The sequence below is a fragment of the Lonchura striata genome, chromosome 5 (genome assembly GCF_050655825.1).
Source record: "Lonchura striata isolate lonStrDom1 chromosome 5, ASM5065582v1, whole genome shotgun sequence".
NCBI classification, from domain to species: domain Eukaryota; kingdom Metazoa; phylum Chordata; class Aves; order Passeriformes; family Estrildidae; genus Lonchura; species Lonchura striata.
This window is the reverse complement of record NC_140707.1, coordinates 17,395,152-17,412,811: the sequence shown is the minus strand read 5'-3', so window position 1 is coordinate 17,412,811 and position 17,660 is coordinate 17,395,152. Positions and strand designations below refer to the sequence as shown.

The following is a 17,660-nucleotide window of genomic DNA, read 5'->3' as shown; positions in this document are numbered from 1 at the left end:
GCAATTATTAAGTCACTTTTCTATGGTCACAGTTTCCTGCCTAGGAACACATGTAAGTCTACACGCTGAATAAGAAGTAAGGGATTTATCTGTAGGTGACTTATGATACAAGCAGACAAGTAACAATATGAGAGCCTGGTACTAGTATACTAATCTTTAGTTACACAAATTAAGGTTTTTAAAAGGTTTCACATATCAGAGCTCTAGGCAGGCAGGCAGGATGATGTATCATAAGCCATACAAACCATCAAACAGTCCTGGACATGGAAACCTCCACACAAAAAAGGTCAGCAGTGGTATTTTATATAAAATCCACCCATTCTTACATCCAAAAAACCTTTCTCCAAGGACTGACAGACTTTGTCCTTAGAGAATCTGTTTGGTTATTAGCACAGACTATTACCTGGCCATCCTTGTACTCTTTCTCAAGGCAATGTGGCTCACATGGTGAAGTGGCCCTTCAGCCCATCTGCTCTCCCTTGTGCTCCTGACCCACAGCACACAAGAAGTCCCTTGTGTCAGGTTGCAGACTTCACTGAAGTTCTGCTAGAACCAGTGTCCAGCTGTCTCTGGAGTAGAAGTCTGAACAGCTTTATCTGGGCCACTGGAAGTCCAAGGGGCTCTCAATCTTCAGCAACCTGCCTTTTGGACAACAAGAGAACAGCTCACGCCTCCCACTGCCTTCCTCAGCATTTTACACACTGTGTTGAACTGACCACAATCATGGAAATGCCCTGGTCTGATGCTGACAGTGTCAAACACACAAACCTCAGATGCCACAAGCTGAATTTAGAACCTTACAAACAAGTTCACTGCTAATTTCTTTCACAGGCTTTAATAAAACCACTGCAGCTACAGCTGCTCTTCATTCAGCCTCTAAACCTGCAACATGGAAAAAACATATCTAGAGGAATTTAAATTGGGAAAGAATTATTTTGGAAGATGGTAAGTATGCATTTGAAATACAAATTTCTACATAGACGCACATGCACTCACACACCTGCCCCCTGTGTAATATTTAAGATGCTTCTCCTGTTTTTCCATAATTTAAGGGAACAAATTTATAAATGAAAGAGAGGGAAGAAGAGCAAGCAGTTTGTGGCAGTCATAGGTCGCTTCTGCAATTAAGTAAATGATCATCAGAAACCATCACACTGAGTTGCCCATAATGCAGTGCTGAACCTTTCACAAGACATTTCTTTATGTGACAGCTTTCTCAGAAAGCCTAATCTACAAACAGTCCTGGGAGAATGCAGTATTTTTCCTCTCTCTTGCCTCATACTTGTTTTTAATTTTCTGATGTTCCAGACACAGCTCTACCAAAAAAAAAAAATGTACTGATCTTAAGCAGCATTCTGTACCAAACAAAGCAAAGCTATGGCTCCACCAAAGGTTCTCACTAGAGAAATCTAAAATCAGTTTGTTTTCTAAACTACAACTTTTCATATTTTTGTTACAAAGAAAAACATGATAATTTTCCTAGCAGTCCATACAGATTCTCTGCACAAAGAGGCAAAATCTGACATATACTGAATTCTTTTTCACTCTCAAGCTCACATATTAAGAACTGATTTCATATTGTACCATGTAAGGAAGGAAATGATAAAGCAAATTCACACAAGAAAGCCACACAAAGAAGAATCATCATCTGCATTAAACAACAATGTTCCTTTCTGGACAGTGTTGGAACATTGTGTACACTGTCCAGCTATCAATCTTACTTCCACAGCATTGTCCTCTTTATCTCTGTCATGCAGCAACCTATAAAAATCCTAACATTCCTAAATATTTAGAACACCTAATTAACTGAAGTGCACATGGCTATGTAATTTTGACATAAAAAAAGGTAAATTAGCACACAAAGGAAAAATATCCAACATTCAGTACCTCATTTCTTACAAATGCTGAGTCTTGAAATCCCTTAATTCATCTTAGAGGCACTGATTTACAACATGACTTCAGCTCACCTGTCCAGGTTCCCTTTAAAACCAAATCTTGGGCTCCAGAAGGAGAAATGTTATTTTGGGAACATTAATCTTGGTGCACATACTAGGCAGCTGATCAGAAGTTTCTCTGATAAAACTATAATTACATTTCTAGTGAAGCCACCATACTGTCAGAAATCACCAACCATAACATGCTATTTTTAAATTACTGGTTTAAGCCAATGGCTTAAATCTATTGATCTCAACACTAAATTAAGCTCATGCTTCAAATAATGTACATCAAAGCAGTAAAAAACTGCAGATTACTAGTTCAGTAACATATGTAATATTAAACAAATATATATAAAAAAGGCAAACCAATTTATTTTCATCTTTCCCTGAAAAACAGGTAGATACATATGGATCCACAGTGAGTGGCGTGACCTCCCCACCAAAGGCCGTTGCATACAACAGAACAGCCACAGTTTTGTTAAAAAAAAGAAACAAATCCCACAAAAAAAAAAAACCCCAACAAGTAATATTGAATATAAGCTTTCATTCCTGATCTTACATTTCAGGCAGAAGGGAATTTTTAAGTCCCAGCAGCTGGAAGCAACATGAAGAAAACTTGTGCTTTGAAGTGCTTTTTGAAGGCCCATGATAGGAGGATACTGAATAGCAGAAGTTCACAAAAAAACAGCTCAAAGAGATGTTTCCTAGCACGTTTTTGATAGGGAACAGGCATTCCTATGTCACTGTGAAACTCAGGCTGGCAATGGGTTTTGTAACACAGATGTCTTTATTAGGATTAATGGCAGGTAGCAAGGACAGGTGTGTAACAGTTACCAGCCACCACACAAAAAAGCTAACGGGCCAACAGCTGAAATCCAACCAACAGCTGAAATCCAACGGATTCCAGGATATGGCTCATTTAGACCCTGCTGTCCATCACACTTCTTTTGTACTTTTGAGTCATTGTTTTTACTGTCATGCTGAAACCCAGCAATGAAAAGCAATGTTGTTTTCAAGCTCTCCCAGTATTTGCAGATTTCCAGAGGCAGCACCTCCCCTCCTTTATCACCCTTCCTGCACAGTCAGGAGAGTCCTTAGCTGAATTTGCAGACTGAAGGTATTTTACCCATCAGAATGAGCTGGCTAGATTACTAATACACTATTTCTCCATTACTTTCACCTGAGCAGCCACAACAGTACAACTGAGTGCTTTACAGATTTCCACACCAAATTCAAAACAGAAACTTGCTGCACTTAGAGAAGCCTGACTTGAAAGAGCTTGAACAAGAGGGACCATGGAATTGTGTCCAAGTACCACATAATCAGGACTGCCATCCCATCTCTGACATTGTCAAAGGCACTGCTGGAGCCATTGTTGATGCTTTGGTTAAAAAACCCCAACTTTTCAAATGAAATAAAACACATCTTTTTCCTGAAAATTACTTGAAAAGAATAGCCATGCACCTTACCATCCACTCGGATATAATTATGTCCACTTTTTCCAAAGGCAGATCAACTTCCTCAATTCTTCCTTTGACTAATGTAATAATCTTTTCAAGTTTATTTAGTCTACAAGTCAAAACATAAACAAATTAGTTTCTATTTTCAATTTATGCTGTCAAGAGAAATATACTGACATCTATATTTCACATTCTTCCCCTCACAAACTTTCTGGTTTACCTAATCAAGAAACACTGAATGAACTATCCCTCAGTTTTATTTCAGAGGGAACATTTCCAAGTAGCTAAAAATTGCAGCTGATTTAGTGCCAGGAGAAGATGGCAGGCAGTACATCTGTATACCTCCAACGTGCCATGCATGCAAATAGGCAAGCTTCAGAAACCAGGAAAACAGAAGACAATTTAAAACTGCTGGCAAGTTGCTTGTTTCCATTTCTCCTCCTCTGACCTCCACAGCAATCAGAGCCTACTCACCACACCAGGACAGCAATGGAAATTAACTTCCTTACAAAGCTGTTTTGCATGACTCGGTTTTTTATTTAACCAAACCAGCTGCAAAGTCACTGAGAACAGAGCTTCCCTCTAAATCAGTCCTACAGTTATTGCAGAGTAAAGGCACCCTCCCCACTGTGATTTGGCCAAAAGCACCTGCAATGTTCAGTACCTGCAGTGATCAGGGATTAGCTCACATGCACGTCATGATACAACCATCCTACGTAACGAGGGAGGGACTGGGACAGGACTACAGGTTTTGGAACAAGAACTGCATGACAGTGAAATTAGTAAGTATTTAAACACCTGAAATGCACTGCTTTTCTTCTTGGCAAACCATATTAGTCTTTCTTGCACTTATCTTTATTACCATGGCTGCTCTTACAGAGGGCAGGAATGTATTCTCACCACAGAAATTTATCTTCCCACAGCAGTTCTTATCTCTGCCCCTTCTCTCCCTCTCCTGATATCTTACTCTTACATTCTGTCTGGCTTTCAATGCAGATCAGTAATGACATTAAAAATTCAATCTAAGAGACAATGGAAGAACGATCACTATGAAGGGAGGGAAAGGATAAGGTCAAAGGGCTCCTTGAACACTTGGGCTGTTGCAAAGACAAATTCAATCCTCTACACAAGATAGTTTTCTGTTAGAGAATAGCAGTTCATTACTATTATTGTATTTAATGCTCTAAACAGAAGTAAAATCAGAAGTTCAAAGTGAGGAATGTTAAAGAGCTACCACCCACAACAATAATTTAAGCCAGGATTAAACAAGATCTAAAGATAACTTTCTAAATGACCACATCCAAGGACATGATTTAAAACAACAGAGAAGAAAAGGATTAATTCACTACATACTTGTTTTCAATTATAATGTTTAAAAAAACCCAAACCAACCAATGTAGTTTACACATTGTAGGAAAAACTGAGATGTTATTTAGAAAGTCAAACACAACTTTCTATTCTAGCTTAGCAGTGATGAATGATAAAAATCAAGTAATTCACTGTGCTAGAAATTTTACAGGGACTATTCACAGCAAGAAAAAGAAAAGGCAATAGTTTAAAGTAAGTTTATTTTTAAGGCTACTCAGGCTATGTATTCTGGTTCACTTATACACATGGGTTGCATTGTTTCCAATAATTAGCATGCTAGAAATTAACCTGAATTCTGGGAAGAACAAAAGCATTGAGCACACACTAGAATCATAGGTGGAAGTGTGCCCCAACAGTCATTTTTTAAGCTACAGAGTTGTTTAGTGCTCCAATAAATGTTTGTTATTCCACTGCAACTTTGTCAGCTTTATTCCTTTAGGAAAAGTAGCTTTAAACAAATATAAATGGTTTTGATGTGAACTGCAGATTTTAATGTGAATTGCAGCTTTTATATCAGAAAGTACTTATAAATGTTCAGCCTTACTGATGACTTGCTGCATTCTTCAAGTGGTAATTCATCACTCTTAAGAGTTTAAGAGTTTTGATTCATTGCTTTTCTTAGAGGCCTGCCCGTCTTCTCCCCAAAGAATAATACAAACTGATTGTTACTTTTACTCTCCCCCAAGTATAAATAACACTCAAAGGACTTTGTGCACTTGTTATAAGTTATTAACAGCCCTAAATATGTAATCTAGTACATTAGATATAAAACACTATTTCACACTTGAAACCATTCTGAAGATGTCAGGAACTCAGAGGAAAAGTTCTCTTTAAGGAATTAGTTCTTGTGCCAGAAAAGTATTTTAGTCAAACATGCACTTAAGGCTTAACATGGTGCTTTTCCCAAGCAGATATTTGAGTAATTTTACAGCATCCAAGTGTGCAGTGCTGCACCACCAATGTGTGAGTGGTACCTAACAAATTCTGCACAGACAATATTACTTCTGTGCCACTTGAGCTTGCACAAAAAACCTGTCACTCCCAAATTCTTCAGTATCTACCTGGATTTTATTCTCCTCTTACAAAATCAGCCTAAATGAAAAAACATATAGGCTTCAGCTATCAACAGTGCACATGGACACGCTCCTCCTACCTCATTCTAGGAAATCCTTTGTAAGTCTTCAGATGCCATTGTTTGTTTTTACATATGCTTAGCCTCCTAAATATTGTCCATAGGCAAATTAGTGGCATGTGGAGTGGATAAATGAATGAGGAGATGGGTCTAGATGAGATTCAAGAGTTGAGAGGAGGAGTACAAAGCCTAACTGGCAGCCAGGTACCAGAGGTGTCCCTCAGGGCTCAGTGCTAGTTCTGATACTAATGAACACCTTTAGAGACCTCACTGGACAAGATGCACCCTCAGCACTGCTGAATTAGGGGAGAGCAGTTCACAGGGTAGGCCTGTTATTTTCTGTAACGCAGACAAATTACAGAAACTATTTTAAATTCCTGTAAAGAAATGGAAAACTGACAAGCACAACTTCTCCTACCTAATGATGTCCATGGCCTGATAGATGATTTCAGATTGGTCAACTCCAATCACTTTCTTGGCACCCGCTTTGGCAGCAAACATGGAGAGTATTCCAGTTCCACAGCCAACATCCAAAACCACCTGAAATGAAAATAAATGAAAGCAAAACAATCTTATTTTCCTTGCTATGATTTTTCTACAGTTCTTTCTACATCAGTGAGATACCATATTCCAACAGAAGGCACAAAGTCTCAGTGTCACATGCAGAGAGATCCAAGTGAAACTGCAGTTATAACTCCCACTATACCACCTTTTCCAGGCAGACACTGAAGCCCACGAATTCCAGCTGCAGATTAACCCAGTCATATGGGAAACAACAGCAAGCAATTATGTGGGAAACACTTAAAATGTTACATGAAGAGGAAAAAAAAAAAATTATAGACTGAGAAATTTTAATCAGTGAATCACTAACAACTGAACTGAGAAAACATATTCTAGCTGCAGTTTTTAATTAAGTCTATCCAGAAATTTATTTAGGAATCCTCTGCCAGACATGGTCACACTGCCTCAAAACAGCTATGGCTCAAGATAACTAAATTTTAAAATGGTCACTAGCAGTTTTAACACCTGGAAATATTTTCTGTTTAGCACTATTTATAGTCAAAATAGAGTGAAAAAAAAAAAAAATCCAGTTATTGCAAATGCAGGTGGACCCAGTGGGAAGAAATGCTGATGTCTGACTCCAGTTCAGAAAGCTGAATTGTTTCTTTATTATAACTGTGCTAAAATACATGAATATACTATTTAAAGGAGATACTAAAGCTACAAACCTACTTTTCTAACTACCACAGCTCACTTGTGACCCTGTCACCAGAGCCCAGCCCCAGGTGGGTTGGATTGGCCATCAGGCTCAAATAAGCCTCACCTGAATCCAACCAAACACTCACTCCAGGTAAACAATTCTCCAAACACATTCCACATGGGAAAAACAAGGAGCAGAAACAGAAGTTGTTTTCCCTTTCTTCTCTCTGTGCTCCTCTATGAAAAAGTCCTGAGAGAAGGATGTGACTGCCACATGCAGTTAAGATGGAATCCCTAGAGTTTTCATTAAATGGTGAATTTCACCACTACACCTGAAAAATGTCATAAGATCCATGGAAATGACTGGCTTTTTGTATATCACATATCAGCTACTACAGGAAGACTGAAAAGTTAAAAAATGTGAAGCAACTAAGAAAAGAGAACCAAATTTATGACTAAGTGGAGTTGAGCTGCCAACAGTTCTAAGCTTCACAGATATTTTACCAAGTAGCACTTTTCAGTCCTTGGTACTGTAACAATGTTTCTTGCAACTGCTGGAAATTCTCAACAGCTAAAAACTTAATGAGTGTCACAGCAGATTTTTAAGCTGAGTTCCAGGCTAGATGTTTTCACAGAAATACTGGGGCTGAAAGACATCTCTGGAGATTCTGAAGGTATATTTTATTGAATTGGCCAGATCATCAATGGCCTTATTGTTAGACTAAAGCTAAGCTTTACTAATGGTGTTTAAAAACTCACAGCACTAACTCCAAAAATGTTCTGAATCTGAAAATCAAAATAAGTTTTCTAAACACTATGATATGAGTAGAGCCACTCATATCATGTACAGTATTTAAGCATGAACAGAATCAGAACTGTAAAGAAAGAACTTACTTTCCCATACATAAGACCTAAAAATGAAAGTACAATTTACAAAACACATAAGTTAACAAGAACACTGAGTCAGAATTACCAGTCATAGCAAGAATTTATTAGAAAGGAAAGCTGATTTCACTGTCTCTTCTCACAACACAGAGTGCTGTAAAACCTACACTCACAGCTTACGTTACATTAAACATTTTTCCAAAGAAGGCATCAAATCCCTTACTAATCAATCCCATAGTTTAGAACTGTAATCCCATTTCAGAAAATATTTCAAAAAATACAAAAAATAAGGCAATAATGCATCCTGCTGCTGATACACTTTCCAGCTTATCAGCTACTGATCACTCTTGCTTTGGCACAAGAAAACCTTTCATTTCACCTGACAAAGATCAGCAGAGCAAATACTGCAATGCTCTGTATCTCAGGTCTGCCTGCCTTCCTTGTGTACAGTTCTATACATTCTGAGGATGGACACAGAACAATGATCCTGAAGCCAGCATGAACAAAACCAGCTGTTCATCCTTTGCTTGTTCTCTCAGCAGCGTAAGGGAGCTGCTGCTGTGGTGGTCTGGGAAGCAGTGATTGAAGCATTGACTGCCACCTGTCTCTGCAGAGCCAGGTGGAAAAAGCCTGGGAACAGACTAAAAACCATCAGCATTATGATCTTTTAGAACAGCTTGTGTAGAGGGGAGCTGTGGATAGTTACTTAGTCTACCTGCAAATATTTTGCAGATATGTTTCAAAAGGAGTCAACTCTACATCCCAGAAGTTAAGTGAGAGCAGGTTATGGCTACAGAAATCCCTAAACGGAATCTGCTGGAGACGGGAATAAAAAATAAAAATCAATATTCTTGCAGCTGCTGAAACCTCACACCCTCCAACATCACCTAACATTTCACCTATGGTAGTTAACAAAATCACTGAGCCAAGACAGCTGGAAGTCACAGCCAAAAATAAACCACTGTGAAAGAATCATCTTGATGTACAGTTGCATGAAAGAGAGCAATCACCACAAATTGGAAAAAAATCAAAACAGACACCACTTTGGACAGCTGCCCTGGTCACTTAAAAACCCAGATGGAACTCATCTAGCCTTAGGCAGGGGATGGGATGGAAAAGAGGCACTGGAGGGAAAATACACAAGCTGGAATATGTGTGAGGAAGGGCAAGACAAGCAGAGTGATCATCAATTAGCCTAAGGACAAGGATCTACAGCCCACACATTCTTGCAGCGATCACATATGGCCTCTCACCAAAGACCTGGAGCAGCTGGACCACTGATTTCACTACACCACAACACCCTGCAGCTTCACATCCTCCTCTGCAGTGTAAGCAAAACTGATATCCTACTCTCAGTGATATCCTACTTTAAACTCAGAAAAACAGGAGGCCAGAATTAAATTAATTTCATCAGTGAACAATAGTTTAAAAGCTTATTTTATTCCCTGAATATAGCACTGATGCTTGCCACCGATTTCAGTCTCACAACAAAAACTAAGCATGGCAACAGTGCTCTACTAAATTATTTTTCCACCCAAAAATACTGTCATTGTAAAATGGACCACACTTCCTTTTACTGAGTACAGCCACTTTCATAACTCCTCCCAGGTAATCTGAGTTGTCCCATTCTCATCTCAAATACATTTGACAGGTTGCAAATAAAGGCAGCAAGTAGCATTTGTTCAACTTTGAATAATTTATTTTGAAATCTGAGACAGAACAAAATGGATGAATAAAATATGCAAAATAAACAAACCTAGATACTGTTATCATCTATCACCATGCAATCACACCTCTTTAGTGCCCTAAAGGTTAATGAGTATAAAAATTCAGCTCTTTGAACAAGCTCCTCCCAAACTACCTCACAACAGTCCATTCAGAAAAATCCAAAAAGCTTCAGTATATATTTTCCAGGGAGGAATACCATAAGGGAGTTCTAGGAAATGCACTATCAGACTTTTTCCTCAATATTTTTTAAATAGTTATTAAATTTAAGGGAAAACAGACTTTGGAATTTTCACTCATTAGTATGGTCCTGAGAGCATTATATAATACATTAAGTTAAGCAAAGTATCCTACACAGCTCCTTCAGCCGAAGTCCATAACAGATGTCACTTCAAAGCCAGATTTCTGCAGAAAACTCCCATTTATTCTCCATAACAATATACCAAGAGAAAGCCACATCATTTGGCCAGACACACAAGTTAAGCAGGACACTGGTCATATGGGTTGGGGATACTGGGACTCAAAGCAACCTAGATTCTGTCTTTCAGCTCAACCTCAACACACCATGATGGGTTTGGATACATCATGAATTTGAGGTAACCTTGATCAAAAAACTGCTGCAAAAACCAGTTCAGAAATCGGTTTGTAGATGTTGCGATACTTGAGCTTTTCTTCAGAGAAGTGGAATGCTTTTACAACAGAGTAAGCACACACATTGCCTAAGCTGGTTCCTGAGCATGGGTATCTACTCCTGGGGCTGAAGCAACATTGACTCTTAACAGTTACTCCATGTTTTGTTTTAAATGTTCCCAGTGTGTCCATATAGCACAGGAGACACGCTATCAATCATGAAAAATTACTGTGCCACAAGGCCTCACATTTTGTGTGACTTCAGACCACTCTTACCCTGTGAAAACCTGCAGTTATCAATTTTAGGGGCATCTGAGAAACTCAATTTCTCCCTGGAAAGTTTTCTTCCCTTTATTGATATTTCTGCTTTGTTAGATGAGCTGCCCACCTACGCAGTCACCTGGTGGCATAATTCTACAACTTTTGCTTGTTCTCTCACTATAATCGAAGAGTTTAAAAATGTTTATAGAAAAAGGCTTGTGACATTAATTAAGGCAAAAAAGGGAACAAAACCATTTACTTTTTTTTTTTCCTGCTATAGTTGCCAATTGAAAGCTGAGGTATAAGACATTCAAGGAATAGGCATTATCAAACACTGAAATACTTTCTATCAGACAGAACTGCATCTCTCTCATCTATCCTACAAAGAAAGGCTCAGAGGACTGGGGTTGTTCAGCCTGGAAAAGAGAAGAGTAATTGTTGCTTTCCAGTACCTGAAAAGAGCCTAAAAGAAAGATTAAGAGAGACTCTCTACAAGGGTGTGGAGTGACAGAACAAGGGGGAATGGATTTAAGTGAAAGAGAGTAAGTTTAGATAGGATACTAGAAAAAATTCTTCCCTGTGAAGGTGGTGAGGCCCTAGCACAGGTTGCCCTGCGTGAATGCCCCATCCCTGAAAAAAAACATTCAAGGCCAGGTTGGATGGGGCTCTGAGCAACCTGGTCTAGTGGAAGGTGTCCCTGCCCAGGGCAGAAGGATTGGAACTGCATGATCCTGCAGGCCCCTTCCAACTCAAGCCATCCTATGGTTTTATAAGCCCGAAACACAACAAACTCATTAGAAATAGCCACCAGAAATACAAAAGATAAGAGGATTATTACTGTACAGGGGTCATAACCACTGTAAAATCCTATCAGTGAAATCCCTCCTCACTGCAAATGAAGTACTAGCTCACAGTTGCAAGCCCTTTAATAATAACCACCCAGTCTGGAAACACAAAAACACAAAACGGCACTAATTCAAAAAAATCAGTTCCACATGAATTCTTTCCCAGCTCTAATTACACAGGGCTTCCAGGACGTTTTTACTCTATCGGGCGTACATAGAAATTCACTTAATCCTGGTAAAGAGCCCTCAGAGAGATTCCACCTAATATCCTCGACAAGAGAGGCTCAACTTCCCCCCGCCAAGATAATTAATGAGCTCCCCGCCACGGCACACAGCACAATGACAATAGAGATCACCCCTGCTCTTATCAGCACACTGCACCCTCCAGCAGCTCAGCAGCTCTCCACCACCTAATAAAGCCAGAGCACATTAGATCAAATCCTGGCACTGCGACCCTCCATTCCCACAACTAGAGAGGAGCTCATCTGCAGGTTTGCTACCATTTGAGACAAAATAAACCACAGAAATCACTGGATCTTCTGAGCAGTTGTACCCACCTTGTCCTTGAAGATATGTGGGTTTTGATAGATGAAGTCACGATAGCTCTCCGTACGGACTTTATCCTAGCAGTCAAAGAACAATGAGGGTTCACTTTTTCTACTTAGGTACAGCATAAAATTCAAAAATGCTGAACAATTTGCTTTTCAACTTGGCCTACAGACACTTTGCACTTACTGTACTTACATGGGGCACGGCAATCATGATACTTCTGTGTGATAATATTGCAGAATTTACTGCAGCAAATGAAGCCAGTTGCCTCAGCTGGAGGAAAAATAGGGAACTATTTTATTGTTTCCTGATTCTGCCTTTTCTTTTGAATGTTTCAAAGATCTTAATACCTGTTCATCACTAACCAGGAACAGCAGTAACAGAGTGACAATATTACACTAACTTAAATAGAAAATTAACTTGGTTTTATTTCTGAACAAGCTGCAGATTTGCAATCCTGATGACAAGCTACTAGTTAAAGCTGTACAGCCCATTTGATGCAAGTCCAATGCAGTAAATAAGTTTGACTGAAATACAACAGGGCCAGAGAAGCTGGAATATTTTCAAACCTAGAACAAAACATATATAGTATCTTAGTATAAAAAAGCCCACAGCATAGTACAGTTTATCAGCAAGGTAATCTATTAAAACATTGATTCTCTTAACATGCATCAGCAGGTACACAAATTGACAGCCAAGTATAGGTTTTGGAGTTGTTGTCACAGTTCAAGTGCTACAGGCAAATAAAAAAAAATCAGCAATTTTTTGTCCAGCGCAAAAAATGCTGAAGTATAAAATCCCAGTACTTTTATCAAATCTAGAGGATTTTTCTACTACAGCAAGTTAAGAATTTCTAGAAAGAGAGAAACAAATTTTCTACAGTGAAAAGGAACAAAATCTATCTTAATAGAAGAACAAGATCAAAAACAGTGATGTGAACATCTTTATGATAATAAAAATTTTGGAGACAAAAAATTGTTTTGAGGCTTGAAAATCTGAAAATCCAGCTCTCTGTGTAAAAATACTATCACACACACAACCCAAAGAAGCAGCTGTGGTTTATTTTAGAAAATTCTGCTTTAAAATCCTGCATAATTAACATTAATAATAGAACCATGACCCTTTATAACCGTATTGGTTTGCTATGATGTTCAGAGCTACTATTTTTAGTACTTCACCTCTACTGCAGTATATAATAGGATTTGCTGGGAGGACCAAAAAAGTTTAAAAATAAATAATCAATTGAGAAAGCAGCCAGCTGGAAAGCTTTCAGCTTTGCATCCTGCCCCTCACATGGCTTCAGCACTGCCCCAACTCAAAGCAGTTGTAGTCACAACCAAGCACTTTGGGTCCCTATTCACCAATCCCCTTCTCCCACTCAACTTTTCCATGTAATGCTTTCCTGGTTTAAGTAAAACGGTAAAAAAAAGTTATTAAGATGACAGCCAAGAAATTCTCAAGCAAAAAGGTAGAGCAAGGCAAACACAGTGACTTGGCACAGTGTGAAGTAACAATATTCTTGCTCCATCTCTGAAGTATTTGCAGAAAAAAATCCCAAATTGAAACTCTGTCTTACCACTACCAGGCTTAAGGACAAAAAAGGTTTCAAGATGGAACAGTTTCAGAAATAGGTTTACAATTCAGGCAGCAAGACTGCTTTCTTAAAAATCTTCATGTAGTAAGACACTACATTTATGGAAATAAGGTAAACAGGAAAAAAAATAAAGTGAATGCCTAGCATAAAGAAAAAATTTCAGTGTGCACACAATAAAAGCAATCTTTTTCCCATGTTTTGGAAAGTAAAGTCTTATTAAAAGCATTCTAACAAACATACCCTTAAATCAGTAAAATACAATTTTCTAGCAATCTCCTTGTGTAGAGATGCAGATTTATTGTAAACTTTCCTTGCCAGCAGAAAGGCTTCCTCATCCTATAGCCTACGTTATCTGGAATGACAGCTTTATACAGCTGCAAAACCAAACACCTATCATTTTGATTTATCTTCAAGTTACATTTCAGTTGTATTTCTACAGATTATACATTTCAGAAAACATTCTTCTACTTCTGCAGCTATCTCTGTGCTTCTGTAAAATCTCCTCTCCTCACAGTCACACTATTCTTAACACATATTCATGTGTATTTCTGCATTGGGGCCACTAAATTATTTGCAAAGCTGAAAGCTTTATATGCCAGCTGCAGGCACAAAGTCACTTCACAACTCTGTATTCTGCCTTGACTTCAGACAGGAATTTTTATTTATTTATGCCTTAAAATGATAAAACTGCTTATAACTCTCACAACTATGACATTTTCTCTGAAAGGAAGCATTAAGACATTTTAATTTACAAGCTAATTTTAAGCTGTTGGGCTTTGTGCTTGTTTTATCTTATTTTAAAGTTAAAAGGGCATACATAAGTTTGCCTTTGAGAAGTTTTAGGCATAATTTTTTTTAATCTTTAGCAGATGAAAGGAACTGCTCCAGCATGTGACAGACTGTGACAATTCAATGTCATTTTATCAATAGACGGAACCATGCACAAGTAACATTTTCTGTTTAGTCAGTGCAAGAGAAAACCACAATATTTGAGAAATGGTCTTGCCTAACAAATTTCAATTATAAGGAAAATGTAAAACTAAAGAAAAATGTTCACTGTCTGTACCATGTTTTATCCTTCATGTTTTGAACAAGCAGGAGAAAGCTGCTTTTGGCAAGGTAGGGCTGTGGCACAGGTATTGTACTATCAAGCATAACTGTAAATGATTTTCTGCTCCTAATGCTTCCCATAAACAGAACTTACACAAAGGAAATAAAACTGAAAAATGATCTCTTAGCCTAACTACCACCAGAAAACCTCTCCTGGACAGAAAGGGTTAAAAATGCAGCTGCTCTGCAGTATATTTATGGGCACACAGCCCACTTCATTCCATCTCTCCTCTTCAGTCCTACGAAGATGCAGTGGCAACGACTCTCTGACCTTTAGCATCTCCTCGTGTATCCCATAATGCCCATAGGAGCTGAAGTAAACGCCATCCTCGTCCTCCTGAAGGTCTGCAATGGCGCTGGATGACGAGCTGCTCCTGACATCTGTGCTCATCACAAAATCCTGAGCAAATTGTCTGTAATCAATTTGAAATATACCCTTGAGATGTGTTTATGGGACCATGAAAAGGAGGTTGGGCAGGGGGGAGAAAGGGCTTGGGAGAAGGAAGGAATCCAGGCTGTCCAGGGGCTGGGCAACAATGGGAGCAGCTTTAGGTGTGCACATCCTCCCTCTGCAGGCTCCTCGGGGCTGCTGCAGCGCTGGACTCCCTCCAGCACCCTCTGGCAAGCCCAGCTTTCTCCTAACAGCAACCAACTATCAGCAGTGAAATACTGGGGGATAGTTTCTATTTTTAAGGCAGAATTATCTATTTTGCACTTGCTGGTGTAAAAGCCAGCAATGCAGTGTCAAGGTGTTTCAGGCTGCATAACGCAGACACAAACTACACAAAGAGCACAAGAACTGCAGCCCACACCACACTGGGTGACTACTGAAAGAGAGAAGGAAGCATTTTAAAACGGAGGCATTTGGATAAATAGAAAAAAGAGTTTAAAATGCAATTCATTACTTGAATTTTATGCTGCTTGTTTTCCCTCCTCTCTGGTCTTGCATCCCTTCAACACATAAAGAAAGGTTGAGAGAATTGGGATTGCTCTGCCTGGAGAAAAGAAGCCTCCATGGTCAACCCACTGTTCCCCTTAGCTCCTAAAAGGGCTACAAGAAATATGGACAGGGACTTTGGACGAGGACAAACAGCTTTTAAATTCAAAGACAGTAGGTTTAGACTGAATATTAGTATGAAGTTTGTTACGGTGAGGGCAGTGAGGCCCTGGCACAGATTGCCCAGAGAAGCTGTGGATGCCCCATCCCTGGGAGTGTCCAAGGCCAGGCTTGATGGGGTTCTGTGCAGCCTGTGAGGTGCTCCTGCCTGTGGCAGGGTGTTTGGAACTGGATGAGCTTTGAGGTCCCCTCCCACTCAACCATTCTGTGATTCCATGTTCTCATTTCTCAAAGCAGGTTTGATGACAAAATACATAAATCAAGGGGTTTATAACAAAAACACTATTAGACATTAACAAGCAGATCATACTACGCCCACAATGAAGTGAAAAAGCAAACACACTTCAGCCAGACAATATTCCTCCAAGGTCTACAAGTCCAACAGCTGCATCCTAGACCACTCCAAAGTCTCTGACACTCACCTTTAACAGCGATCATACCTTCTTAAATGGGAACTTCACATATAGAAACTGTAGGGAACAATCTCATTACCAATACCCTCCTCATAGAGCAACAAAACAAAAATACTATTTTCACTCCTGACATTTCAAATACTTCCCTGCTCAGTTAGTTTGGATGGGGAAGAGGATTTTGTACTGAAATTTTGTCAGTTTCAGAAACTTCCTGTGTTTGTTTACACAGAAACAGTCTGGATTATATTTTTAATATTGCTCTTTACCACAGTACTTTGCATTTCTTTACTTTTATATAAATATCTACATAATACAATTTTAAATTTTCATAACATGGATTCTTTGACATACAATTAAGTATAATTAGCACTGTATGAGATTTAGATTTTTTAATTCAAAATTATTTAAGCCTATAGTTCCTCTAATGTATGCATGCAACAGAAGCACCAAAGAAATTCCAAGGACAGAGCTGTCCTGCTGGCTTCTTAATCAAGAAAAAAGATAAGTAAAAACAAAAGCCATCACCTCTAAAGAGGTGACAGATTAAAAATCTCAGCATATACAAGCTGCGCTCTTAAATCTCTAAGTCACATCTAACACTACAAGTGATCTGATGTATAGAAATGTTATTATCGTTATTTCACAGAGGTTCACCTGAAAGGGAGCAGATGATATTCTGTGGAATAACCTCCAGCACAAACCACTGAACTACAGCATTTAGACTACTGCATTGCAACTGACTCATGTGTCCATAATTTAAAACTGTGCTGCTTCATCAGATTTACATCTGGCTATTTTTGCTGCCAGCCAACCCCTGCTGAATTGAAGAGGTTGCATTGAGAAAGAAAAATTAAAGGCTCCCTATTACAAGAGCAGATAACTTGATATACTAACTTCAAAAAAAAAAAATCTATAACCCTCACTGAAGTTTAGAGAGCTATCAGTATCAAAAGAAATTGATACTGATAATCTGTAAGGTTTTTTTGTTTTAAATGAAAATGAATAGAACATGAAGAAGGCAAAAAGACACACAGAAAATACCCCATGTTTTTGGAAGCACAATGGCAATGACAAATTTCTTTCATTCTTGCTGCTTATGATCAATTAAAGCATAATGGACACAGAGACACCAGAAAAGCATTGTGTGCTGTAAAGTACAAGTTACAAAATTCAAACTCACCTGAAGACAAAACTGATCATTTTTGATATAAATAACTGTTCACAGCTGAGAGGATTTGAATACATTAATATATTTTGGTATACTTAGCTACCTGTAGCTCCAAGTGTGTACTGTCAAAATGTACAACACTCAAATGTATTTTACAACATAAGGGATTTTGCTGATTAACTTCTCACACAAAAGAACATGAATTATTTTTCCAAGTCTCTTAAATATAATTTCAGTTCCTCAGCGCCCAGTCAGTGTGATCTCAA

The 17,660-nt window shown here is 38.7% G+C and overlaps 1 protein-coding gene across 6 annotated transcripts in view; it reads right to left on the bottom strand.

Annotated features, from left to right (window-relative positions):
* PRMT3 (protein arginine methyltransferase 3) overlaps positions 1–17,660 on the bottom strand; it is a 55,953-nt gene that overhangs the window by 33,908 nt on the left and 4,385 nt on the right. For 4 of the 6 annotated variants that reach the window (XR_014955498.1, XM_085579866.1, XM_021528530.3 and 1 more), the window contains exons 6-9: positions 14,968–15,109; positions 12,001–12,066; positions 6,316–6,437; positions 3,407–3,506 (exon numbers count right to left, since the gene is read on the bottom strand). Coding sequence is in view for 5 of the 6 variants with exons in the window: in XM_085579866.1 (XP_085435992.1) it covers positions 3,407–3,506; positions 6,316–6,437; positions 12,001–12,066; positions 14,968–15,109 (430 nt within the window). In the remaining variant the exon portion in view is untranslated. Of the gene's footprint in view, positions 1–3,401; positions 3,507–6,315; positions 6,442–10,976; positions 11,051–12,000; positions 12,067–14,967; positions 15,110–17,660 lie in introns of all 6 variants that reach the window. The other 2 variants (XM_085579869.1, XM_085579868.1) reach the window with 2 other exon arrangements.